This window comes from Schizosaccharomyces octosporus, assembly GCF_000150505.1.
Source record: "Schizosaccharomyces octosporus yFS286 unplaced genomic scaffold supercont6.1, whole genome shotgun sequence".
NCBI lineage: Eukaryota > Fungi > Ascomycota > Schizosaccharomycetes > Schizosaccharomycetales > Schizosaccharomycetaceae > Schizosaccharomyces > Schizosaccharomyces octosporus.
The window spans coordinates 191,625-215,279 of NW_013185619.1; the positions used below are offsets into that span (position 1 = coordinate 191,625).

General features: G+C 38.3%; 14 protein-coding genes and 2 non-coding genes across 16 annotated transcripts; 9 read left to right on the plus strand and 7 right to left on the minus strand.

The window, feature by feature from the left end:
- Positions 1-251: 251 nt before the first annotated feature.
- On the plus strand, positions 252-1,252 carry SOCG_02711 (40S ribosomal protein S0A). Its single transcript, XM_013161202.1, has 2 exons — positions 252-298; positions 357-1,252. The coding sequence occupies exons 1-2, from the start codon at positions 260-262 to the stop codon at positions 1,182-1,184; spliced, it is 867 nt and encodes a 288-aa protein (XP_013016656.1). The 5' UTR covers positions 252-259; the 3' UTR covers positions 1,185-1,252.
- A 237-nt stretch (positions 1,253-1,489) lies between these two features.
- Positions 1,490-2,149, minus strand: SOCG_02712 (60S ribosomal protein L27). Its single transcript, XM_013161203.1, has 2 exons — positions 2,033-2,149; positions 1,490-1,981 (listed from the first exon to the last, which is right to left on the minus strand). The coding sequence occupies exons 1-2, from the start codon at positions 2,057-2,059 to the stop codon at positions 1,598-1,600; spliced, it is 411 nt and encodes a 136-aa protein (XP_013016657.1). The 5' UTR covers positions 2,060-2,149; the 3' UTR covers positions 1,490-1,597.
- Positions 2,150-2,280: 131 nt separating this feature from the next.
- SOCG_02713 (uncharacterized protein) lies at positions 2,281-3,252 on the plus strand. Its single transcript, XM_013161204.1, has 2 exons — positions 2,281-2,508; positions 2,559-3,252. The coding sequence occupies exons 1-2, from the start codon at positions 2,506-2,508 to the stop codon at positions 2,841-2,843; spliced, it is 288 nt and encodes a 95-aa protein (XP_013016658.1). The 5' UTR covers positions 2,281-2,505; the 3' UTR covers positions 2,844-3,252.
- A 68-nt stretch (positions 3,253-3,320) lies between these two features.
- Positions 3,321-3,426, minus strand: SOCG_16090. Its single transcript has one exon. It is a non-coding gene; the product is annotated as a tRNA-Leu (tRNA).
- Positions 3,427-3,889: 463 nt separating this feature from the next.
- On the plus strand, positions 3,890-5,701 carry SOCG_02714 (origin recognition complex subunit Orc2). The gene has a single exon (XM_013161205.1). The coding sequence runs from the start codon at positions 3,971-3,973 to the stop codon at positions 5,531-5,533; it is 1,563 nt and encodes a 520-aa protein (XP_013016659.1). The 5' UTR covers positions 3,890-3,970; the 3' UTR covers positions 5,534-5,701.
- On the minus strand, positions 5,680-7,726 carry SOCG_02715 (inositol phosphosphingolipid phospholipase C). The gene is made up of 2 exons (XM_013161206.1): positions 7,521-7,726; positions 5,680-7,254 (listed from the first exon to the last, which is right to left on the minus strand). Exon 2 carries the CDS (start codon positions 7,128-7,130, stop codon positions 5,862-5,864), a length of 1,269 nt encoding a protein of 422 aa, XP_013016660.1. The 5' UTR covers positions 7,131-7,254; positions 7,521-7,726; the 3' UTR covers positions 5,680-5,861.
- A 564-nt stretch (positions 7,727-8,290) lies between these two features.
- SOCG_02716 (ski complex subunit Rec14) lies at positions 8,291-9,557 on the plus strand. Its single transcript, XM_013161207.1, has 2 exons — positions 8,291-8,677; positions 8,728-9,557. Exons 1-2 carry the CDS (start codon positions 8,389-8,391, stop codon positions 9,345-9,347), a joined length of 909 nt encoding a protein of 302 aa, XP_013016661.1. The 5' UTR covers positions 8,291-8,388; the 3' UTR covers positions 9,348-9,557.
- Positions 9,558-9,662: 105 nt separating this feature from the next.
- Positions 9,663-11,031, plus strand: SOCG_04949 (uncharacterized protein). Its single transcript, XM_013162385.1, has one exon. It carries the CDS (start codon positions 9,983-9,985, stop codon positions 10,256-10,258), a length of 276 nt encoding a protein of 91 aa, XP_013017839.1. The 5' UTR covers positions 9,663-9,982; the 3' UTR covers positions 10,259-11,031.
- SOCG_02717 (glutathione peroxidase Gpx1) lies at positions 9,868-11,339 on the minus strand. The gene is made up of 2 exons (XM_013161208.1): positions 11,016-11,339; positions 9,868-10,913 (listed from the first exon to the last, which is right to left on the minus strand). The coding sequence occupies exons 1-2, from the start codon at positions 11,245-11,247 to the stop codon at positions 10,666-10,668; spliced, it is 480 nt and encodes a 159-aa protein (XP_013016662.1). The 5' UTR covers positions 11,248-11,339; the 3' UTR covers positions 9,868-10,665.
- Positions 11,340-11,746: 407 nt separating this feature from the next.
- SOCG_16091 lies at positions 11,747-11,818 on the minus strand. Its single transcript has one exon. It is a non-coding gene; the product is annotated as a tRNA-Thr (tRNA).
- Positions 11,819-14,078: 2,260 nt separating this feature from the next.
- Positions 14,079-17,689, plus strand: SOCG_02718 (AP-1 adaptor complex gamma subunit Apl4). The gene has a single exon (XM_013161209.1). The coding sequence runs from the start codon at positions 14,194-14,196 to the stop codon at positions 16,681-16,683; it is 2,490 nt and encodes an 829-aa protein (XP_013016663.1). The 5' UTR covers positions 14,079-14,193; the 3' UTR covers positions 16,684-17,689.
- On the minus strand, positions 16,838-17,702 carry SOCG_02719 (complexed with Cdc5 protein Cwf18). The gene has a single exon (XM_013161210.1). The coding sequence runs from the start codon at positions 17,448-17,450 to the stop codon at positions 17,004-17,006; it is 447 nt and encodes a 148-aa protein (XP_013016664.1). The 5' UTR covers positions 17,451-17,702; the 3' UTR covers positions 16,838-17,003.
- Positions 17,703-17,827: 125 nt separating this feature from the next.
- Positions 17,828-19,102, plus strand: SOCG_02720 (ribosome biogenesis protein N). The gene is made up of 3 exons (XM_013161211.1): positions 17,828-17,929; positions 17,987-18,106; positions 18,229-19,102. The coding sequence occupies exons 1-3, from the start codon at positions 17,859-17,861 to the stop codon at positions 18,818-18,820; spliced, it is 783 nt and encodes a 260-aa protein (XP_013016665.1). The 5' UTR covers positions 17,828-17,858; the 3' UTR covers positions 18,821-19,102.
- Positions 19,103-19,284: 182 nt separating this feature from the next.
- Positions 19,285-19,868, minus strand: SOCG_02721 (60S acidic ribosomal protein Rpp1-3). The gene is made up of 2 exons (XM_013161212.1): positions 19,718-19,868; positions 19,285-19,592 (listed from the first exon to the last, which is right to left on the minus strand). Exons 1-2 carry the CDS (start codon positions 19,784-19,786, stop codon positions 19,341-19,343), a joined length of 321 nt encoding a protein of 106 aa, XP_013016666.1. The 5' UTR covers positions 19,787-19,868; the 3' UTR covers positions 19,285-19,340.
- A 497-nt stretch (positions 19,869-20,365) lies between these two features.
- SOCG_02722 (uncharacterized protein) lies at positions 20,366-21,092 on the plus strand (the record flags this gene model as incomplete). Its single annotated transcript, XM_013161213.1, has 3 exons — positions 20,366-20,428; positions 20,495-20,573; positions 20,614-21,092. The coding sequence occupies 3 exons, from the start codon at positions 20,366-20,368 to the stop codon at positions 21,090-21,092; spliced, it is 621 nt and encodes a 206-aa protein (XP_013016667.1).
- Positions 21,093-21,544: 452 nt separating this feature from the next.
- On the plus strand, positions 21,545-23,476 carry SOCG_02723 (puf family RNA-binding protein; the record flags this gene model as incomplete). Its single annotated transcript, XM_013161214.1, has 1 exon — positions 21,545-23,476. The coding sequence occupies one exon, from the start codon at positions 21,545-21,547 to the stop codon at positions 23,474-23,476; it is 1,932 nt and encodes a 643-aa protein (XP_013016668.1).
- Between the last annotated feature and the right edge of the window lie 179 nt (positions 23,477-23,655).

The following is a 23,655-nucleotide window of genomic DNA, read 5'->3' on the forward strand; positions in this document are numbered from 1 at the left end:
CATTTAAAAGCCATCGCTTCTGCACACTTTTCATCCTCTGATTCTTCTCCCCTATAGATACACTCCCATACTCCTTTCCTCCTTCCCTTCTGTCGCCCTGTACTGCCAAATGACCCTTTAAGATAATATGCTTTAGCGCGCACTATGTAACTTACCGAACCCTACCACTATATGTAACGGGTGGAAAGGCAGTCACATTTTTGGTGTGCAATTTCTTTTGAAATTGTGTGTTGGATATAGCATTTCTCCATCTTTAGCAATGGCACAGTCCGGACGCCCTTCTATACTGAATGCTACTGTAAGTAAATGAAGCAAAGCTCACGTTTCATGTCAAAAATATTAATCTAATATAACAGGATGAGGACATCAAGCAGCTCCTCGCTGCTAGCAGCCATATTGGCTCCAAGAACTTAGAGGTCCGTATGGATCCCTATGTCTGGAAGCGCCGTAACGATGGTGTCCACATCATCAATGTTGGTAAGACTTGGGAGAAGTTGGTTTTGGCCGCTCGTATCATCGCTACTGTTGAAAACCCTGCCGATGTTTGCGTCGTCTCTACCCGTGCTTATGGTCACCGTGCTGTTCTCAAGTTCGCTGCCCATACCGGAGCTACTGCCATTGCTGGCCGTTTCACCCCTGGTAACTTCACCAACTATATCACTCGTACTTACCGCGAACCCCGTTTGATTATTGTCACTGATCCTCGTGCTGATGCCCAAGCCATCAGAGAGGCTTCTTTCGTCAACATTCCCGTCATTGCCCTTGCTGACACTGACTCTTGCTTGAATCACATTGATGTTGCTATCCCTACCAACAACAAGGGTCGTAAGTCCATTGGTTTGGCTTGGTACTTGTTGGCTCGTGAAGTTCTTCGTCTTCGTGGTACCCTTTCTCGCAACACCCCTTGGGAAGTCATGCCTGATCTTTACTTCTACCGTGATCCCGAAGAGGTTGAGCGTGAAGAGGAGGCCAAGAAGGCTGCTGCCATTGCTTCTGAGGAAGCCCAAGTTGAAGAAGCCGCTGCTGCTGCCGAGTTTGATGTTAACGACAGTGCTGCTGGTGCTGTTGACCCCACTGTTCTTGCTGCTGCCACTGCTGGTCAAGTTGGTGAGAACACTTGGGAAGGAACTGGTGAGTGGAACACCACTGGTGCTGCTGCTCAAACTTCCGATTGGGCTCAATAAAATATTTCCTTTAATTTGTAAGTAAAATAAAATGGGATCCATGGTTGGTGATCCATAGTGTTGCTGTATTTTGTCTATTTGGCATATTTCCATTGTATTGAGAATCTAGTAATGAATTGTAATTGTGTGGAGTAGCATTCTCGAATAAACATCGTAACATAGAGCACTTTTAGACGAGGACGTGTTTTAGTTATCCTTGAAATTACGCTCGTTTTGATCGAATGTAAAACAGGTCTCATTGTTTTGCTGACCTTATAAATAAAAACAACAGCAGCACTTCCGATTGAAAAAATTACTGAATTTTTAACAAGCACATAAATATACATCTACGAAATTGGCAATGGCCTACGAAAATTCGCAAGTTTAACATTTAGGATTTTAAGATTCATATTTTTCCAAACACTACCTCAAAATTAGAATCTCAAAGGAGTAAAGAACCAAGCGGACTTGCCAGTTTGGTACTTCTCTTCAAAAGTCTTCTTGATGACCTTCTTGGCGGCAGAGCGTTGGGAAGGCTCCTTGAAAGTCTCAGCGCTGACAAGGTTCTTAAGGTTGTCAAGCTCGAGAGCATAACGAGTGGGCATCAAGTGGTTGTAGTTAACAACTCTGATAAAAGGCTTCACACGAGAACGCTTGGCAATGCGCTTGGCACCCATAGACTTGGTGACCTTCAAAGGGTAGCGCTCAACACCAGCAACGACAGCATGTCCGAAGGGGTGGGCCTTGGTGCCTTGGTCGATGGTTTGAAGAATAACAATCTTCTTACCGGCAAAGCGACCTCTGGTGATAAGAGCAACCTAAAATGCATTGTTAATACGCTTTTCAAGAATTCAACACAAATTCATTACCTTTCCTGGCTTGAGAATCTTAGCCATTGTTTTGTCGTGAGTCAAACTTGCTCTTCCTCGAATTCCCAAGACACGAAACTTTGTGACTGTTTTCTTTTCGTTTACTGAGGTGCCACTAAGTTCCGTAACTGAACGAACCGAAATAAGGATAGACTGTAACACACGATTTAATAAGATGTCTTAGACGTCGCTATTCAGTAAATAAAGCGACGAAACTTGAAATTCCATCAGAAGGACGAGAGTTGTGATTTAGTTTTTTCAGGTTATCTTTTCTTTATTTTTTATTCTTTTTATTATAATTATTCATTGGTATAAATTCAATTCGCTTTTCCTGATGATTTCTCATCATTGCCATTTCTACACGTGTGAGTTCGTCCGTAAGTCTTCATGCGCTATTAGATGAAGTAGGGAATTGCTTCAGTTCACTGTTTTAAACGGTTTTGTTGGTAATATAAAGAAAGAACAAGTAGAAAATGGTAATACAAGTTGTTTTTTGCATGGTAAGCTAATAAAATCTTGATGATAGGTGCTTGTTAAGTTTAAGCGCGAAAAAACATCGATTTTTGTGGAACTTGCAAACAATGAGACACTCAAGACGGCCGTAGAAGAGTTGCGAGCTATCTTGAAAGTGAATGATGACAATGCAATGAAAATTGGAACTTTGCAGAATGGTGACTATGTCACTGTAGAACCAAGCGCTTGGTCCAAAATTGTAGTCTCTGAAAATACAGATTACGCTTTTGCGAATGAAGGCGACGAATTCCTAGTTCAACAACCATCGGATGAAGATGACATGGAGCCTGAAACCTAACAACCAAAACGAGAGACAAACTAACTGTTTGTCCTAGTCACCAAAGCAGGTTCTGTTGATGTAAATTTATGTTGTTTTTTGGCAGCACCACTGCAAGTTTATCTACCATATCCATAGGGTGAAAGCTGATGCAAACGAGACGACAATCGTAGCCTTGTATGAATTCTGTTTTCCAGGTAGACGACACATTGTTATTGTTATTGTTGGATTACCGAGATATTATTCCATTTCAAAAAGGTGCTAGTACCTTTCTATGTGGTTCTACACACCTCTACTGTACATAGACTTCCAGTTAATAAGAATTGAGTACTTTTTCACGATTGCTTGCATGTCATGTAGACACACGCATTGCAAATCCACAAATAGTATATTGAATTCATGATTCTTTCAATTTTTCTTTTCTTTTCTCTCACTAATTGTGAAGTTTCCGACCTTTAGCATTCAGCAATAAGCCAGAGTTAAAAAAATAAAAATGTATGACCGGTGAGGGATTCGAACCCTCGCATCTTTCGATATAGCAAGACTTGAACAGTCCAAGTTCTTCACTTGAGTGCTACGCCATAGACCGCTCGGCCAACCGGCCAGTTGTTGATATGCACTGTTAAATATACTATTTAATATCCGATTTTAACAAAATAAAGATCAAATGGCAGGTTATGTTCGCTACCTGAAAATTACTGTACATGCTAGTGAACAGTGTCTTTTCATGGGATGCTGAAATAAAAGAAAATAAAAAACAAGAGAAACGAAAGTTTCTTGATCCTTGGTCCTGAATGGTTTGGTTTGCAAAAGTCGCAAGTTCAGTTCACCTTGCTGTATAGGATTAGAAATGCATACGCTTCAACGAAGAATGCTGAAATGTACAGTTTGAAATGATCATTTTATAGAAATTAAAAAACAATTATCTAAATATTTTTACATCTTTAAAACACTCAGACAATTCGAAAATGGGTTTTTTGTTTATGTAAACAGAAAAGAAACGTTGCAACTCAGTATACATAATATCGAAAAATAACATACACGTTATATGAGTTTTGTCTATGGTACAGTACTCAACAAAGGAGCCTGAGGTACTTGAATACGACAAAACAGGTTTCTTTGGCAGCAATGAGCTATGGGTAGATGAAATGACCGAAAACATCCCGTCTACACCAAAGAAAAGCTCTTCAGATGCTTTCTGGCAGGTTCCTTCCAACCCTGTGACCCCTAGGACGCCTGGCCATCGCGTTTTACAACAAGCTAAAGGAGTGAATACAAAAGAGCGTTCGGCAAAACGGAGACGTGGACGTTTGGAACTTCAACAACATTTCCTTAATGAGGTTGATGACAATGCAGCTTCTGATGCTTTATTAGAGACACCTCGATTTCGGTCGCGTGTTCCCCGGTCACCTTCGTTTAACGTGTCTTCGCCATCAAAGGAGAAAATATTAAATCATAGATTCAATGAGGAAACTGATGGAAAGGTGTTTGATTTGCTTTCGTCGCCGTCAGCGGATCGTATTAACCTAGCTTCCTTTCAACCAAGCTCTTCGATTTCAGAAGGTGAAACCGACGAAAGCCGAAAGTTACGTGGTTTGGAAGCCCTTGAAGAAGAAGAAGAACATGACAATGACTCTTTTTCTATGAAGGAAGAAATCGATCATGGCCCCGGGTTTGACGAGTACTTTGACAAGTTTTCGCAGAGAAAGACATCGAGTAATACGTTATCCCAGCTTCCTCTGGTTGACAATCAGTTGTATTTGGAAACTATCCAGAAAACAGTTCTGGAAAACGATCGCTTCACTCAAACTTTAGTTCATTTTCAATCTCGGAACTTTCAGCAATGGTATTGCGAGGCTATGTTTGGGTACAATTTATTGTTTTATGGGTTTGGATCAAAAGAACACTTTCTTTCTACTTTCATTGAACAAAAATTTCATGGGTTTCCGGTCTTTGTCATTAAAGGTTACTTTCCACATTTACAATTGAAATCCGTACTATCCGCTTTTCTTGAGTTTTTAGAAGTTGTTCCCTCGACTGCCTCTGTTCCCGATATGTTGCAGCAGGCCCTTGCCGTATTAGACTCTAATGAAAGAGCCTTTGATAAAGTAATAATTATGGTCCACAACATAGACGGCGAGGACTTGGTGGATGAGCGATTTCAGTCAGCGTTAGCAAATATCGCGGCTTCTCCTAATGTTTACTTTTTTGCCTCTGTCGATCATGTCAACTTCCCTTTGCTATGGGATTCTTCACTTGAATCATTGTTCAACTTCGTTATGCATGATGCCACTACGTTTGCTCGTTATTTCAATGAAACCACATATGAGAATTCTCTTGGTATTGGACGTGCAAACGTTTCCAATAAAGAGAAGGCTATTAAGCATGTTTTGTATTCTCTGCCTGCTAATTCCAGAGAAATCTTCAAGCTTCTACTTATCCATCAACTGGAACGTCTTGTTGATTTTGGTGACTCTACTGCTGTACGGCCTAGCGAAAAGGTCGGGATTGAGTATAAAGTGTTTTACCAAAAATGCAGTTCTGAGTTTCTGTGTAGTAATGAGCTCAACTTCCGTTCACAGCTCACAGAATTCTTCGATCATCATATCATTGAAATGAAGAGAGATTTCACAAATTCAGAAATTTTATGGATTCCTCATCCGGCCGATTTATTGGAGAATTTGTTACAGGACATGATGGAAGATATTTAGAATAAGAAACCTATAGAGTCGCCAAAATGCGTAGTCTCCCCTTAATGATCATTCATCGTTATATATTTATTTTCGTTCATTTACGGGCAGGAAAAAAGCATTTGAATAACAAAATGTAGGATCATATCATTATAAAAGATTATATAAAATAGAGTAGTAGTATTTGCTAAAGACAGAACACTACGCAAGTATCAATAAAGCGCACTATAAACAGAAAAAAAAGAAAAGAAACAGAAAACTAGTAAATTAAATGGAAACAAAGAAATCATTCACAATATTCATCAATTGAAACCTAGCTGATACAAAAAGGTCACGATATCCAATCCCCTTAAGACAAAGAATGGCCTATATAGTACTCTTTGCACAATAATTTTTGCTCTCTTAACTCAGCGGCAAATTCCAAAAGACCATTGAATTCCCATCTTCCAAATAGAAGACCGATGCAAAAACCATTTACGGCAGCCGCAACAGCGATAACTAATGTAAAGAAAAGTATGATCACCTTCAACCATGCAGGATCGCACCATACCATTGCAACATGCACACCGATAATTATAGGAATAGATATTAAGAGCTCTGCTATACGGAGACGCATATGCAATCTTTCCCTTGCCATATATTGATATGTGATACCAAGGGTGTCATCAATAATTGTGTGACGCACACGGGTTTCTGCAGGTACTAAAGGTTGTTCAAGGATCCTTAAATCCATTTCAATGCCAAAATGGTCTGAATAACTACAGCCCAATCGAGGGATGCGGTCAGTAAAGACAACTTTAGATCGAGTAGCTGTACTCGTACTAGGTGAATGAAAGACGTAATCCAGACGCTTAGCGACAAAGTCATCCATATCCTTTGAGGAAATATTTTCACGCCAGCTGTTGAGACGAGAATCACATGTAGCACCAGCAATGTCTACTAACTCTTGATCTGACATGGCATAGCGATTAGGGGGATGCGTTGCTTGTTCTGGATGTACCGTGAGCCAAGCGTCTTGGACTAAACCATAGGAAGTGATAATTTCATGAGGTACACTTAAAGGTTGAATGTTAAAATCACCAGCAGCAATTACAATATGACCCCGCTGGACTGCCGAGCGAAGCAATTTGGAAATAAACCATGCCTGAAAAAGTCGATGGCACAAATATGTATCTGGACCTTTTCCATAGGGGGCATGTAAATGAGTGTTGAATAGCGATATAGTTTTTCCAGAAGGATGCTGCAAACTAGCGGTTGCTACACCTTTGCCAACGTACCAGTCACCTCGCCAAAAGGCTTGTGGACGGCCATTGAGAGGATATTTACACATAGCAGATTCAATAATGGGAAATCGGGAAAACATAGCAAGGCCAGCTCCCATAGCAGCACTGTGAAAAAATCTCGAATAAACAAGGTTCCCACTTACTTGAGTGCGAATTTCATTAAAGTCATGGATGGACCATACTTCCTGTAGAAGCACAATGTCGTAATCAGAATTAGCGAGCTTCTTACCAATTTCCTTCAAACGTTCAGTACGATATTTTGACACAAATCGCAATCCCCAGCAATTGAAGGAAAAGACTCGAAGGTCCAAGTCTCCCTTTTTTTCCGTATCCATATTTCCAATTCAGCAGCAGGGAAATTCAGTTGATTAAGTCAATAAAGACAAATGACGAAGCCAAGCGCACAAAGCGGTCTGTTGATGTGTAATTGACTTTTTGAAGGTCAATTTTATAAAGGGTCTATAAAACTGTGTTAATGAAAGTATTAATTCTTTTAACAAAAAAATAACAAATGTTGAATAAGATCATTAGCCAAAATAGTTCTCTCCGATTGCATGTGCGTCTTCTTGTGTCCACCCTCTTTACTAGCTGAAAAGAATAGTTGTTTTACAAAATAACAATTGCATTCACTTTGGTTTATAAACACAGTTTCAATCTCACAACAGCATAAGAACCAAATCTTGGGATTTTATCTTTACAACTTTGTAGATAGGTATAAAACTTACTCAGCCCTTGTAATTCCTGTAAAGAAATGAATTCAAATCACTTAAAATTGAGCGAATTCGGTTCAATTGATCAATTGAGAAAGTGGTGTGTTAACGGATGGTTCCATCCGCTCATGTTTGAAATATACGGTTAATATGATATTGTTATGGCTGAAGAATTGGTTGTGAAAAAACGTTCTTGCCAAAGAAGGCTGTAAGAAAGAGGATTGATATAATAAAAAAAGATAATTTCTCTTTTATCTCGTTTCCTGAGTCCGTAGTTGACTAAAGTGAGTTTACATAGTCAGAAAAAAGACTGAACAGCAGTGACGAATTTGTCGACCTTAATTAATATTCGATGTATAAATGAGACAGAATGATGGTTTTGTAGTAAACTTATTAAAACCATTTTCTTAACATCGAATTGGTCGAACAATTGGGTGAATAATGAAGCGGGTTTCAGAAGCAGGACCAATCTTCCAAGATTATGCAATGCAGCCTGAACGAATGTCTACCTAAAAAATGAAGCAAAGTCTATTAGTACATTAAATATAACCATGAAAATAGTCTATTCTCTTCCAGATCCAGCAGAGGATCACCTGAGTAACCATTGGAATCCGCTGGTAAAAAAAAGGTGTTTTTTTTAGCCAACTTTCTGCTATAGTTCCTCTCTATTTCTTTTCTTTTTAGTAATGTAGATGAATTTCCGGGTTCTGGCGATATTACATATCAATAACAATGTAGTATCACTTCTATGAAGCTTGTCCAGAGCTACACAACGTGCACGTATTTGTTTCATCTTCTTCTATAATAGTAACTCTGTGCAGCAAGAAACGAATTTTTTTATATTTAAGTAAAGATAATATTAAACTGATAGTTTTTGCCGGCTATGAGAAGAGAATATTTAGTTAGCCATATTCAAGAGAACGCTCACGAAGCTGATATATATTCGTTATGTGTCATTTCCGGACGGCTGTGGTCTTGTTCTGGAGATTCAAAAATTAAGCAATGGAACGTGGATAGTGCAGAACATGAACTTGTTGAAGAAATCGACACTCCTCACAAAATTGGAATTCACAATATGGCAGCCTCGTTGGAGGAACGGTTAGTCGTTTCATGTGGATTTGGACAAGACGTGTACTTGTGGGATCCAAGCACGAATACTTCTCGATCACTAGGTAAGGTTCTTGTATTCGTGTTTATCTGTAACTAACTATGGCGTGTTTAGGTGATTCTGTAGAACATCCAGGAGAATGCTGGGCTGCTTGTGTGAGTCCAGACGCACAGACTATTTCCTTTACTACTGTTGATGGACGTGTTTGCGTATGGGACACACATAGCAATAGCAAGGTGGCCGACTTGGACACCAAAGGAAAATTCGGTTTGTGTACGGCCTACTCGCCAAATGGAAGATTTATAGCTTCTGGACATCAAACAGGACAGCTATTTTTAATTAGCACTGAAACAGGTCGATTGTTCCATACTTTGTCAGGTCACACGCTCCCATTACGAAGTCTAGCATTTTCGCCCGGTTCCTCCCTGCTAGCTGCAGCGGGAGACTCCAAGATGATTACGGTTTACGACGTTGTATCAGGAGACCAAGTAGGTCAGCTTCGCGGTCATGGTGCCTGGATCTTTGCATTGGCATTCAATCCTGTTGGAGATTTGCTTTTGTCAGCTGACATAGAAGGTCGTGTCAAGGTTTGGGATATGGATACAATGGAATGTATTAGTACAAAAAATGAAGTTGAAGGTGGCATCTGGGCCGTTGCTTGGTACAACAATGGATTTGTGGTTGCTGGTGCCGACAGGAGCATTCTTTGGTACAGAGCCGCTGCATCTGAGTAAAATCTTGATTAGAACAAAAGTGCTCTTGTCTTTTATGTACGTTGCATGCAAAAAGTTTTTATGCTATGATATTTAAATAAACATACCCAGAATTATACATAGATAAATTTGTGGAGTACGGATTGTATTAAAGCAAGGAAAGAAAGGAACATTAGAAAAAACTAAACTTTTAGTCATTTGCTTGAAGAATACTCTTCAAACCATACAAGCTCTATGTATTTGAAAATTACATATTGGAATGTATATCAGCGTAAGGTTACTAAAGTAGAAAAATATAAGGTTGCATTGAAATTAAATAAAATATAAAATATAAATAAAAAGGTCATTACTAGAATTATAAAATTTACTCGTCTATAATTGATGATTCAAATTCACTCAACAGGGCTACCTATTTATTTGTTTTGTTTGGGATCTCATCATCGGTGGAATTCTCCTACCTGGTCTGATACATACACTACTACCTCAAACATAAAAAACGCATATTTACGAACAGACTTTGCATAGTTGAGTATTTCAGTTTGGCGTTTGGTAAGTCAATAGCTGATGAAAAATTTTCGTTACAAATTCGTAGAAATTTTGAAGATTGGTTATACAAAAAAAGAAAAGTTTGAGCAAAATTGATTTTTTATTTTACAATGGTTGATACCAGTGACAATACTCTGGCATTCCAGCAGAGAATGAGAACGCTTCGGTTTTATCGAAAAATGAGTTTGTCTACACCGACCATTGTTCTGTACTTGCACAATCAAAAAGAAGTACAAGCAGAATTTAGCGGTATAGACAGCTCAGAATCAAAAGTTGCAGTTTCCCATCTCCATACCGACTGGGGTACGGTAGACAAAGCCGTGATTCGAGCTGGCGACATTGTAAACATTGAATATATACTTCAACAGGAAGAAGGAGAAATTTGATTTCACCCAAAGACAACAGAGTTGAATAGGAGGACGAAACAAAAAAAAAGAAAGAAAAGAAATAAAGAAAGAATAAATAAATAAAAGTCTCGATGTCTCCAGCCCAGTTGGTCAATTTACGATCACGGTACACTTAGTGTTGCGTTTTATTTTCAGTGTTTGAAAGGGAAACAAACAAGCCAAGGTTTTCTTCCTATACAAAAAATAACCAAAAACCAAAACGAGTCAATGAAATAAATACAAGAAACTATCATTTTCTTTTCATTCTATAAGAAACGCATCCGAAGAGAAAAAAATAAAAAATTAAGCCAATCCTCAGACTATTCAATGAGAAAACAGGACTGCATAAGTCGTCAATAGGAATATATATGTATGTATGTGTATACGAAAATTAAAAAGAACACTGTCTAAAGGATACTTTCGATATCGTTTTCAATATGTTCAGGTTTGCTGATACTAGAGTAGCGTTCAATGACTTGACCTTGGCGGTTAACAAGGAATTTCTCAAAGTTCCATTTGATTCTCTCAAGACCAAGTTGCTTCTTTTCGCTCTTCAAGTATTGATAGACGGGATCAACATTGTCGCCATTGACGTTGATCTTTGATAAAACGGGGAAAGTGACACCATAGTTCTTTTGGCAGAATTCACCAACCTCTGTTATTCCACTAGTTAGCCTTTGTATACTTTTGATGAATCAAATAAAGTGGTTACAGTTTCAAAAAAAAAACCCCAGACCACGAAAAAAATTTTCCATACCTTCGTTGTTGCCAGGCTCTTGGCCGCCAAATTGATTGCAAGGGAAACCAATAACCATCAAACCACGGTCCTTAAATTTTTGGTACAAAGACTCCAAACCTTGGAATTGTGGAGTAAAGCCACACTTGCTAGCGGTATTGACAACCAAAACAACCTTTCCCTTAAGTTCACTAAAAGGAAAGGGCTTGCCAGTTCTGTCGAGTGGTGCAAAATCGTAAAAATGAGAAACCATCTTGGTTAATTCTATGCTTCTTTTGTTCCTAGTAGGTGTGGTAGAGGTCAAGTTGAGCGTTGCGGAAACCAGCCTATTTGAATGTTTGTCGCGTTGACGTCATACTTACTTGATAAAGTTGGAGATCGATGATTTGTTTATTTTTCCATTCGAAATTCGTTAACCGAGTCGTTTTGTTCATTCAGCTCTTGAGTAGTCAATTTTACTTTAAAGACTAGCTAGCTTAGATATTTCTATTTAAACAATTGTCGTAACCGATCGCTCTCTCATCATATACGCGGGCGGTCTAGCCAGGTAGAGAAAACCAAGCTAGAAGCGTAGGGTTCGACCTCACTCACTCGCCGGGTTCTATGAGTTCTTTGGTCCATGGTAAGTCTGTATAAAAAGACAAATCAAGCTCAAGTTCAGGCTCTTCAGAGACTTGGACAAAAATAAAAAGTACGGGCACCTGTATGATGCCAGTACTTACTATAGTATGTATAGCAGTAGATAAAAAGATTGCTCCAGCAGTGACTCGAACACTGGGCCTCTTGCTTACTAGGCAAGCGCTCTACCACTGAGCTACAAGAGCTAATCTGTCTGTACATGTTACATAAATGTTTTATAGCTATGTTAATTGAAAAGCTGTTTAGGATTTGTTTTGTAATGGAGGGAATTTGGATAGTTCGTTCTTTGTCGATTCTTTAATACTTGGCAAAGGGTGAATGACTTTTGAAAGTAAGAATAAAAGTTTCCATTGGTATTTGGCTTTGATAAAGGAGTCCAGTTTGTGTGTCGGTTACCAAGTAGGAAAGCGTATAGTATGATAATATGTTTGCGACAGTGCGACAGAAAAGTAAAGTATACAAAAGACAATCTTGTATTTGTAGGAAATCTTATGAAAGTAGTTTCATAGACTATTTTCAAATTTCGTGTTTTGTAGTTGTAACTAATAGTGGATCCAGATTTCATTATTATTGTTTACGGTTTCTAGACATTGAACCATCAGGTCGGCAAGGGAAATACATATTGAACGTCGAGCAAAAAATCAATAACAAAGAAATTGTTCTTATATTTAAAAAAAAATTAATGCAAATTACAATCTATGTTATTCATCATGCCAATACAATCTCAAAGACGTTTTTTCTTGTGTCGAATTATTACCAGACGGACGTACGACTTTTATTCAATTCTTTCTTTGCCATTCCTTCTCTACAACTCCACCCGATTCTTTTGAAAATGGGTTCCTTTCTTTCTTCTTATTTATTTAGCTTTATTTACATATTCGTAAACAAACCGAATTGAATGGACCTGTCACCTTTGTGACTTTAAACTGTGTCAGCGACACGCTTTTTTCATACTAAAGCAAGATACATTGTTTTGGTCAATTCTATTCACTTGGGTTCGTCTTATTGCTTATTGCTTATTTTTATCTGTATTTTCTTCTTGACTGACCATGGTGAGAAATTCGGTAATGGGCTAGACCTGTTTACGTTTTGTTTCTAATAGAAGTACACCCTTTTTGTATTTGGAAAAGAGTTTGAATTCACTTTTTTTTTCTAGAAAGTTTAATAAACTGAAAAAGTAGTTTGTCTTCAATGTAATCGAATTGGTCAGTGCAACTCATTTCCATCTCTTGGATGAATAAGAAGGAAGACATGAACAAACAACGAGGAGCTTCTCTTCAGGATTGACTTTTTCTACCATGGCCTAACTTCTCGAAGCTATCTATAACAGAAGAAAAGAAAACTTGTTCGATATGGGCTCAATTCCGCAATCTGTTTCATTTACTTTTAAAATTGACATAAAGAGTCAAATAATATACGCCGTCAATATATACCAGATGAAGTTTCAGAAATCACAGACTTATCGAGTATGTGCTTTAATCTTTGAGCCAAAGAACTAAAAATAAAAGGTACGGGGTAATGAATACAAATTCAAGGAGAATTTAACTTTAATATTAACAATGCCTACTTTAGAATGAATTGAGAAAATAGCTTTATCAAGGAAACCATTATTGAAAAAAGGAACTAAAGACACAAACGGTACTGAGCTATAATCATCCCATTGTTACAAACAAATAACCATTTGACAATTTGCCTCGTACCACCTCGGTTGAAGGTACTGATCATTTGATTCAAAATGAAATCCTCATTACTCTCAACGACTTGTTTTTGTCTACACGGTTCCACAATTGTTTTGGCCCGTATTATTATACTATATCATGTAGAGGTTGTTTTTCTGATTTTCGTTTACAGTCAAATCTTCAATAAGTTGACGTACAGACATGAAACATGCAAGGGACGGACGACATGAATACATTCATAGAACTCCCAAATATAAAGTTCTTCTTTATAAACTCCTTCAGTACGATTCTCCGATTGGAGTGTCAAGATGGAAATGTTCAACCAAATCAGCAAAACACATTGTGATTACCTTTAGTTATCTCTTTTAACTATGTTATGCTCATTCTCTATTACTCTTAGTTACAATTGCAGGAATCACCGAGATTTTACCAAAGTAGACACGCAAAAGAAAACCATAGGAAACGAAATCCCTCATATGCTGCATCATCACTTTGCTTATGCTTCCCTTATAGCATCTATATAGCAACTGCATTCAATTATTGATCTCTTTTTATAAAATTACTATTGAACGCAAAAACATGAATTTGAATGCTCTTTGTTTCATTATTGCTGAATTTCCTACCTGTTTAACCTTTGTTTACTTTTAATTCTATGTCATTTCTTCTGCGGTAACATACAGTAAAATTCATAAAAGTGTTGTATCAATGCACAACAACAGAGGCCCTACTGGTAAGCATTACGCTAGAGAAATACTCCAACGAACTACGTTAATTGTGAATCCTTTCGAATCAACAAACGCGAAAGAGTGAAACCTGTCGTTTGCCAAAACATAGGGGAGTAGTGATCTTTGGAATTACATAGAATTAAATTGGGCTGAAAAATGTCAAGTCTAAAGACGTTTATTAAGGCAGTCCGGGCGTCGAAAACGACGGCTGAAGAAAACAGTGCAATTCGGAAAGAATCGGCGCAGATACGTAAAAACATTCGCCAAGGATCAGCAGATACGCGAATGCGGAGGAGAAATGTTGCAAAATTATTGTTTCTGTATTTGTTAGGAGAACCCACCCATTTTGGACAAATCGAATGTTTGAAATTGCTTTCAAGTCCTCAATTCATGGACAAACGATTAGGATACTTGGGTGCTATGTTACTGCTAGATGAAAATCAAGAAGTTTTAACTTTGCTTACAAACTCCCTTCAACAAGACTTACAATCGCCCAACAAGTTCGTCGTTAGTCTTGCATTGTCGGCGTTTGGCAACATTGCCAGTCCTGAATTGGCTCGCGATCTTTCAAACATCATTTCCAAGCTTTGCTCCAGTTCACACAACTTTGTCAGCAAGAAAGCTCTTTTGTGTGCTTTGCGTGTAGTACAAAAGGAGCCAGAGTTGGCTGATCCGTATCTATTGAGCGCCGAAGAGCTTCTTCATTCCAAAAGCCATGGTGTATTGATGTCCGACATTTCCTTTGTGATGGGATTATGTAGAATTCATCCTAATCTTATTCCCCGTTTCGCTGAACATACCGATGCTCTCATTCACCGTCTTCGTCAGCTTTCTTCCAATACATATTCATCTGAACTTAATATCGGCAATGTTTCGGATCCCTTCTTGCAAATTAAAATACTCCAAATACTTTCCATATTCGCACAACACGATGCTTCCATCAATGACCGCATCAGTGATATATTGGCTCAAGTTTGCAGTAACACGGATTCTTCCCGAAATGCGGGAAATGCAATCCTCTATCAAGCAGTCCGTACTATTCTAGATGTCGATTCCGACAGCAGCCTTCGTGTTTTGGGCGTTAACATCCTTGCTAAATTCCTAGGAAATCGTGATAACAATACTCGATATGTAGCCCTCAATATGTTGAAGCGCGTCGTAAATACAGAAGAGAATGCCGTGCAGCGTCACCGTTCTACCATCCTATCTTGTCTTTACGACGTTGACATTTCTATTCAAGCTCGCGCTTTGGAACTTTCCACTTTCCTAGTCAACGAATCCAACGTCAGATTTATGGTTCGTGAGTTATTAACATATTTGGATACTGTGTCCGATGATATGCGCTCAAGAACTGCTCAGTATATAACCGAGGTTACAAATGCTTTTGCCCCTAACAAACGTTGGCATTTTGATACTCTTTTACGCGTATTTAAAAGTGCCGGTAATTTCCTATCTGAGTCTGCCTTATCAACGTTTCTTCGTTTGATTGCTAGTGCTCCAGACCTCCACGAGTATGCGACATTAAAACTTTATGCTGCACTGAAAGATGATATATCCCAAGAAGCTTTGATCCTCGCCTCTTTGTGGGTTCTTGGTGAATATGGTCAATATCTATTATCTCCTTCCATGAATTTTGACGATGATACTTTACCAACAAACATATCTGAAGATGACATTTTGGATCTAGTGGAAGAGGTGTTGATAGGAACAAACTTCTTGCAACCTACCATTATTCAATATGGACTTAATACTTTGATTAAACTGAGCACTCGTTTTCAGTCTTCTTCTTCATTGTCCAAGATACAAAGGCTTATAGAATTTTATGGCAAGCATAGAAATACTGAAGTTCAGCAACGTTCTATTGAGTACCAGCATGTTATTCAAGATCCTTCTTTAGACAGAACCGTGATGCAATCCATACCCGCACCTTCACCTCCAGCACGAATCACACCTTACCAAAACGCTGAACAAAAACTGAATGCACCTAAGAAACCATTGAAGGAAACCGAAGAAACTAATGACCTTTTGGATCTTATCGGTTTAACTGGTCCTTCTCAGACAGAAACCCTTATCAATGAAACTCCATCTGCTAATACCACTGCAGCTAATGATCTTGCAGATATAATTTCTGCACCGAAAAAGAACCAAGTTGACGATATTTTGGGACTATTTAGTACCCCTGCACCTGCAGCAGAACCAGCAACGAATACTCTAGCCAATAGCTTTGCCTCGTTGGACATGAGTGGTTTAAATCTATCACAGGCAGCCTCTACTCCTCAGACTAAACAGTATGAACCTCTCCTAGTATACGATAAACACGATGTGATATTGTCGTTGTATCCTTCGAAAGATGAAGCTTCAAAGACTGCCGTCATAGAAGCAAGATTCAAGAATAAAAGCGTAGTATCGAAAGTTGAAAAAGTTCATCTTGAAGTTGCCGTTCCTAAATCACAAAAACTACGACTTCAACCTCTTCGGTCTACAAGTATGGATCCCGGAATGGAAACTTCACAGACTATGCGAATTCAAGGACCCAAAAATACCCAAGTTAAATTGAGGTTGCGGATATCCATAACCCGAGAAGACAAGGTTGGAATTCTAGATCAAGTTGATTATAGCAAATTACCTTCGGATCTTTTAGATTAGATAACTCATTATTTATGGTTTGCAATTGTGCCTCTATTGTCTTCTGTGGTCTCAATGATCCATAAACGTTTTAATGGCTAATGAATATTCTACTTCTCTAATGGTTTGCACATGAGACAATGGGTTGGAATTAATAAAACTTACTTTTGAGTATGCTTACGACAAAAAAGCCTAAAAAATGACAATCGAAGGTTATGAACTTTTGTATGGGTCGTTATTTATAGAAGCATAAATAAAATGAACATAATGAAATGAACTAGAAGACAAATCAAAAAAGGAGATATCAAATATTGGACAACAATGTCAAGACAACAAATTCTTCAACCTGTATGTTCTTGTTGCTGTTGCTTTTTCTTCTCCCGATCAGCAATTGTTTGTCGAATATAATATGCACGAGCATTTTGGTTTTTGGGTTCCAAGACTGCCATCCTTTCTTTCAAGTCTCTATCCAAATCCCAAGTAGGCTTCTTGGGCCGTAATGTAGTCAAGTCTAACTCTTCCTCAGGTATACTTTCTTGTTCTTGAATTTTTCGTTTCGTTTCGTTTTCGATATCCTTTGAAATAGTTTCAACCGTAACGTCTGCTTTTGGGGGCTCAATAAATCCCATACGAGGAGCCTGTGCCTCAGGATCATAATTACGATGCTTTATTAATTCCCCTTGTTCTTCAGGATCTGGGGCTTCTTGAGTTGTCTGTGATTCTCTAATTTTACGCAACTCGCGCAATCGCTGTTTTCTCAATTCCGCCGATTCATCCAACGAAGACATTCTACCAAATATTTTTATGAATTATCCTGCTAGAGTATGAAACAAATTCTATGCAAATCCTTCAGTTCAGAGTAATATAAAGAATGTCCAAGTTATGCCGAGAAGAATCTGTTGACTGTTTCAAAACAAAAGAACTCCGATCCTTCTGTTTTTATAAGTAATATCAATGAAATTTGATATATTATGAGTTTTTCTCTTCCGTTTCCACCACCAGCCGTAATTTCCAAAGACAGCTATTTCCCTTTGTGTTTAGTACATAACTGTTTACGGATATGTAGAAAAGCGTTAATCACTTATAGCGCTACACAGCGATACCGCAAGTAACTGCGTACACTCTCGCTAAATCAATGTTAGAAACAGTAGGAGGCAAACCGGTGGAGACAAACTTGTCTTTAACCAAATTGAAGCATGCCTCAAAACGAATATATTGAGGAGTCAATTCGTAAGCATGGTCGTCGTTTCGATCATGAAGAAAGAAGGTATATTTAAATAAAGAGACTGGCTGTATAATTGTCGATTTTAACACATATCTTTAGTCGTAAAAAATTAGCTCGTGAAGCTCACGATGCAAGCCTTTACTCCCAAAAGGTTCGTGGTCTTAAGGCTAAGCTTCATCAAAACAAGAGACGTAAAGAAAAGATTCAGATGAAGAAGACGTATGTACTAAATTTGACTCAAGGAATGGATGGATACCCCTAGAATGGTGGATGACAAATTAGTCCATGAATGAGTCTATCATCGAGATTTCAATTGGAAAGTAACTAACAAAAATGTTTAGTATGAAGGAACATGAAGAGCGTAATACCACTCAACGCGGTTCTGAGGCTCCTGCTCCCGGTGCTGTTCCTACGTATTTGCTTGATCGTGAACAGGAATCACAAGCCAAGATGCTCTCTAGTGCTGTTAAGCAAAAACGTAAAGAAAAGGCTGCTAAATACTCCGTTCCTTTACCCCAAGTGCGTGGTGTTCCTGAAGACGAAATGTTCAAGGTTATCAAAACTGGTAAAAGTAAGGATAAGTCTTGGAAGCGTATGATTACAAAAGCTACTTTTGTCGGTGATGGATTCACCCGTCGTCCCGTCAAGTATGAGCGTTTCATTCGTCCTATGGCACTTCGTCAAAAGAAAGCCAATGTTACACACAAAGAGCTCGGTGTTACCATGCAACTACCTATCATTGGTGTGAAGAAGAATCCCCAAAACCCTACATACACACAATTGGGTGTTCTCACCAAAGGTACCATTATCGAGGTTAATGTTAGTGAACTCGGATTGGTAACTTCCGGTGGTAAAGTTGTTTGGGGTAAATATGCACAAATTACCAACAATCCTGAAATGGATGGTTGTGTAAATGCTCTTCTTTTAACTTAAAATATGCATTTCTTTAGGGAGTAATGCGCGATCTGCATGGGAAGCGTTTTATGTCATGGCATCTTGTACTAAAGTTTTTAAAAGTTTGTTTAATATTTTTAGGATTTACGTTTAACTCTTTTGGGATCCTTGAAAATTCTTATTTAAGCTGGTACCTGCTACTAGCTAGTTTCTTGGTGTATGGTATGGTTAATAATATGAGTACATTCATCTCGTGATTCAAAGTGTGTGAATGATTGAGTAGCCGTCATCTGTCGCAAAACAATGAAACTATGATAAAACATAAATGATTCACATAAACTGTTCATTGTAAAGATTAAGAAATTAAAACTTACAACTACTTGAAGGTAATGAACCATTTCCAGTGAGTGTTTTAAGATATGAAACACTAAACATGGATACGATGAATCGAATAAAACAGAATACAAGAATCAGATAAACCTACTAAGACGCAATAAATCAAATGGAAGGAAGGTACTTTAATTAATACAAGACTAAAAAATCGTATATTTTTTGGGGTTTAGTCGAACAAACCGAAGCCCATGTCTTCGTCAGATTCTTCCTCAGCCTTGGCTTCCTCCTTCTTCTCCTCAGCAGGAGCTTCAGCAGCAGCAGCGGGAGCACCAGCAACAGGGGCAGCGGCAGCACCAGAGCCAATGTTCAAAAGAAGTTCCTTGAGGTCCTTGCCTTCAAGAGCCTTGGCGAAGATGCTAGCCCAGATGGGTTCAACTTCAACATTACCAGCCTTGGTCAAAGACAAAAGCTTGTCGGACTAATAATTTGTTAGTACATTCCTTACTCATATTTCAACGAGTGAACAAGCTTCCTCCAGCATCCGATACAACAGTGATTCCACCGAATGACTGGAGGTAAGGTTCACTTCTTAGTCAAACATACGGTGATTTCAATTCCCTCGTCGGCCAAAATGAGAGCAGCGTAACTGGTAGCGAGTTCGGAGGCAGACATTTTAATTGCCTTTTCGTGTTTTGTTGTGAAGAAGGATGTTTGAAAGAACTTGTTAAAACTCGTGGAAAATTGACTTGACCCAAATTTTGTGTGACTGTTGAAATTGATTTCCTCATAACATATCGTTAGAGTGCGGTAATTGAAATGTAAACAAAAGAAAATAATTGAGAAATCTTGTGTTTTTGGAAGTTAGATAAGTGTTTTAGCGTTTTAGTTAGAGGATTATTGAACAGTATCTTTTTTCTCGGGATGCGCCGCGAAGAGAACTGAAAGAAAAAGGTAGATGATACAGTTATGGGGAAATGTAAGACATGAAACAATTGAAAAGAAGTAATTGTTACAATAAGGAATTATATTTATCTTGTTATATTTGACTGAAAGGAAGAAATCCAATTCATGTTGGAAGCGGCCAAACGTAAGAACTGTTTGGTAAATATTGATCCCCGGAACAGAATGTTCTTTTTATTTTATTTTTTTAATTCATCAAGGTAGTCAAATGATGATTGAAATGTGCTTTAAACTGGTAATTATTGTATCCAACAATAGAAGCGATCCTTTCGAAACTTACCAATTACCACTATGGCGACAATTAGCCCTAATATATGGATTGCTGCTTCTGACGGCAACGTAGAAATTGTGTTGGTAAGAAGTGTGCTTTGTTTTTGCAAAAATGAATTTGTTTCTGAAGTAATCTTGCTTACACAATAGAAACATTTACAAAATGGTGTATCTCCAAATCAAGCCGATGACAATGGATATACAGCTATGCATGCAGCTGCATCTTATGGTAAGATGATTTTTTTTGACTTTGCATACTAATTGTCCAGGTCACCGCGACTTACTAGAAATCCTCGTCAAGCATGGGGGAGATGCTAATGTAAAGGATCAGGATGGAGAGACACCCTTGTTTGTTTGCGAAAAGATAGAAGTTGCTCAGGACTTGATCGAAAAATACAAAGCGGATGCTTGTGCTAAAAGCAACGATGGCTTGATTGCCGCACAAGTCGTTGAAGAAAACGGAGAGTTTCCCGAGCTGGCCTCCTACCTATACACGTTTAGTGATTTGGAGCCTAATAATGGCAATATGCCAAAAGATACGAAACTAGAGTATGCCCAATACGTAACTCCTCAGGAAATGGATGAGGCTGCTGGACAACCTTTACTCGACCAACACCGAAAAGAAGAAATCGATCGAATTCTGGCTCTTAAGGAAAGCGGCGTCGACATTGATGATCAATTACGCCAAGTCCTTCAAGGAGCTTTCTCTGAACATTTCGAAAGAAATGTTCGTGCTCGTGAGCAATAGTCGTTGTATAAGTAAATCTATAGCTGGTCTAGCAAAAGAATGATTGGTTGATTTCTCTTTTCTTTCTTTTCTTATTTTTAATTTTTAATCTCATGCGTTTTGACATGTCTTGTCATTCTAACTTGTTTCAAAATCCCAATCCCATCAACGGGCCAAATTAAACAAATCCTACTCTTGTGTCTTTCTTCAGGAATATTTTAACAGTATACTACAGTTACTCTTTACTGCCTCTTGTGCAGAAAGCAGGTTAGCATATGCAGTTATGGTTTTCTCAGGGTTCTTCCTGTCTAAAATTTTAAAAGTATTTGTTTTTTTTTATTTTTATTTAAATAAAAATTAACTACTTATTTTAGAGATCCCAATTTATTAACGAAGGAGCAATGATCAGGTCGGCAAATTTCCACCTCTACCAACACCAGCTTTTTTCCTTTTTTTGAAAACATATCGAAAACATGGCTATTGGAAAGAGAAAAGCAGACTCTGGATTGAAAAATGGAAATAAAACAAATAACAAACGATCGAAGCCCGCTGATTCAGTCGAATTGAAGGTTCAATCCAAGAAGCAAGCAGTTACCTCCCCAGAAGAATCTTTATCAGAATCCGATTCCCATGTTTCTTCTGATTCGGAATCAGAAGAAGCAGAAGATGCTGACGAAAAGCATGAACAAGAGGAAGAAGATGAATTCGCCGGATTTGAAGATGAAGACGAAATAGACAATGAAGAAGAAGAGGAGGAGGGAGAAGAAAAGTCCGAGGAAAGCAAAAAAAGCTCTAAGGATGCACATGCTAATCAAAAGAAGTTACAAAAGGATCGCAAAGCTTCGAAACCCTTCGCTGATGTTAGCATGAAGGCCAAAACCTTATGGGATAAACTTCGTCAAAAGGGATCACTAAAAGCTGATGAACGCAAAACATTAGTATCTGAGTTATTTGACATGATTAAATCAAACGTCAAACAGATAGTATTCAAGCATGATATGTCTCGTGTGATTCAAACTTGTGTCAAGTATGGCTCTAAACAGCAACGAGAGACCATCGCTAGTGAACTTAGTGGTAGCTTCGTCGAATTATGCAAGAGCCCTTATGGAAAATACCTTGCAGTAAAGCTTTTCAAATATGGAACACCAAAAATGAAAGAAGCTGCTTTGGGAGAATTATATGGACATGTTACAAAGTTGATCAGACATCGAGAGGCTGCCTATGTTGTTGAAGATATTTTCCGTGAATATACCAATTTGCATCAACAAAATGCATTAATTTGCGAATTTTATGGTCCAGAATTTCAAGTGTTTAAGGAAAGAACCCAAGACATGCACATAGATAAGATTTTGCAAGAACATCCTGAGAAGCGTGCGAGCGTCATGAACAACTTATGGAAAACCATCGAGGGTTCAATTGCCAAAGGCTCAATTGGATTCACAATGGTCCACAGAGCCATGTTAGAGTTCATCCAACATGCTAGCACAAATGAAGCAAAGGACCTTTTACAAAGTACGAAGGAACAAATTTACGAGTTTGTTCATACAAGGGATGGTTCCCAAGTTGCTATGAAGCTATTTGCTATTGCAAATGCTAAGGATCGTAAGGCTATGCTTAAAGCTTTACGTCCCTATTTTGCAGAAACAGCTAAAGATTCTTACGGTCATTTAGTTTTAGTCACCGCTCTAGACTGTACTGATGATACTATTATGACTGGAAAATTGCTTCAAGCGGAATTTGAAAATGAGCTTATCAAATTATCCGTACATAAATTTGCCCGTAGAGTTTTGTTGTATGTACTCGTTGGCTGGGAAGATGCTCGATACTTTAGTAAGGAGAACCGCACTATGTTAGCTTCATTAAGTCCCCTTAAAGCTACTACCTCGAAAAAGGATCCTCTAGTGCGTAGGAACGAACTAAAGGCCGCTATTGGACCTATGTTATTAAATGTAATTAGTAATGCCGCCGGTGAGTTATTGGCTGAATCTTTGAGCTCTCAAGTAGTTGTTGATACCTTATTAACTGTACCTGGTGATAAGACAGCTGCAGTTAATGCAGTTTTAAGAGCATTTGAGGGAAATCCTGCTGATGACACGCACCTGATACACCAGATCCACTGTTCTCGTGCCTTAAAGACACTTGTTCAAAACGGACATTGGAATGGTGCTGAAAAGCGTGTTGTGAAATCTGAAGAAGAATTAGGAGTAGCTGAAGGGTTGAAAGGTATAATCAATGAACACTTGGTAGAGTGGGCTGCTGGAGACGGAGCGTTCGTTGTTCTTGCTGTTTTGGAAACATTGGATGAGAAAGAAAGAAAGAAGTTTTTGGACCAGCTAAAGAAACATCAAAAGACATTAAAAAAATCGGAATTTCGTGGAACACAAAAGCTTTTGGAAATGCTTTGATAATTTTATAAAACAGTTATGTGGGATTAGTCGGATAAAAATATAATCTATTGGATTTTAGGAATATTAAAGTGGATTTGTTAATGGAATTGGGAAATCTAAAACATCGTCATGTAGTAACCTTATGATTTGGTCGATGAAATGAGTACAATTTTTTTTAAACTAAAGACTCTGAAAAT

Bases quoted from the DNA above. Each gene is read 5' to 3' on its own strand.
- SOCG_04949 (XM_013162385.1), top strand. From the start codon at position 9,983: ATGGTTGATACCAGTGACAATACTCTGGCATTCCAGCAGAGAATGAGA.
- SOCG_02716 (XM_013161207.1), top strand. From the start codon at position 8,389: ATGAGAAGAGAATATTTAGTTAGCCATATTCAAGAGAACGCTCACGAA. The intron at 8,678-8,727 runs GTAAGGTTCTTG...TGGCGTGTTTAG, and splicing joins GAATACTTCTCGATCACTAG to GTGATTCTGTAGAACATCCA.
- SOCG_02721 (XM_013161212.1), bottom strand. From the start codon at position 19,786: ATGTCTGCCTCCGAACTCGCTACCAGTTACGCTGCTCTCATTTTGGCC. The intron at 19,593-19,717 runs GTATGTTTGACT...ACAAATTATTAG, and splicing joins ACGAGGGAATTGAAATCACC to TCCGACAAGCTTTTGTCTTT.
- SOCG_02720 (XM_013161211.1), top strand. From the start codon at position 17,859: ATGCCTCAAAACGAATATATTGAGGAGTCAATTCGTAAGCATGGTCGT. The intron at 17,930-17,986 runs GTATATTTAAAT...ACATATCTTTAG, and splicing joins TTCGATCATGAAGAAAGAAG to TCGTAAAAAATTAGCTCGTG. The intron at 18,107-18,228 runs GTATGTACTAAA...AAAAATGTTTAG, and splicing joins AAGATTCAGATGAAGAAGAC to TATGAAGGAACATGAAGAGC.
- SOCG_02712 (XM_013161203.1), bottom strand. From the start codon at position 2,059: ATGGCTAAGATTCTCAAGCCAGGAAAG. The intron at 1,982-2,032 runs GTAATGAATTTG...AATGCATTTTAG, and splicing joins AGATTCTCAAGCCAGGAAAG to GTTGCTCTTATCACCAGAGG.
- SOCG_02714 (XM_013161205.1), top strand. From the start codon at position 3,971: ATGACCGAAAACATCCCGTCTACACCAAAGAAAAGCTCTTCAGATGCT.
- SOCG_02719 (XM_013161210.1), bottom strand. From the start codon at position 17,450: ATGTCTTCGTTGGATGAATCGGCGGAATTGAGAAAACAGCGATTGCGC.
- SOCG_02715 (XM_013161206.1), bottom strand. From the start codon at position 7,130: ATGGATACGGAAAAAAAGGGAGACTTGGACCTTCGAGTCTTTTCCTTC.
- SOCG_02711 (XM_013161202.1), top strand. From the start codon at position 260: ATGGCACAGTCCGGACGCCCTTCTATACTGAATGCTACT. The intron at 299-356 runs GTAAGTAAATGA...CTAATATAACAG, and splicing joins CTTCTATACTGAATGCTACT to GATGAGGACATCAAGCAGCT.
- SOCG_02718 (XM_013161209.1), top strand. From the start codon at position 14,194: ATGTCAAGTCTAAAGACGTTTATTAAGGCAGTCCGGGCGTCGAAAACG.
- SOCG_02717 (XM_013161208.1), bottom strand. From the start codon at position 11,247: ATGGTTTCTCATTTTTACGATTTTGCACCACTCGACAGAACTGGCAAG. The intron at 10,914-11,015 runs GTATGGAAAATT...GTGGAATAACAG, and splicing joins AGAGCCTGGCAACAACGAAG to AGGTTGGTGAATTCTGCCAA.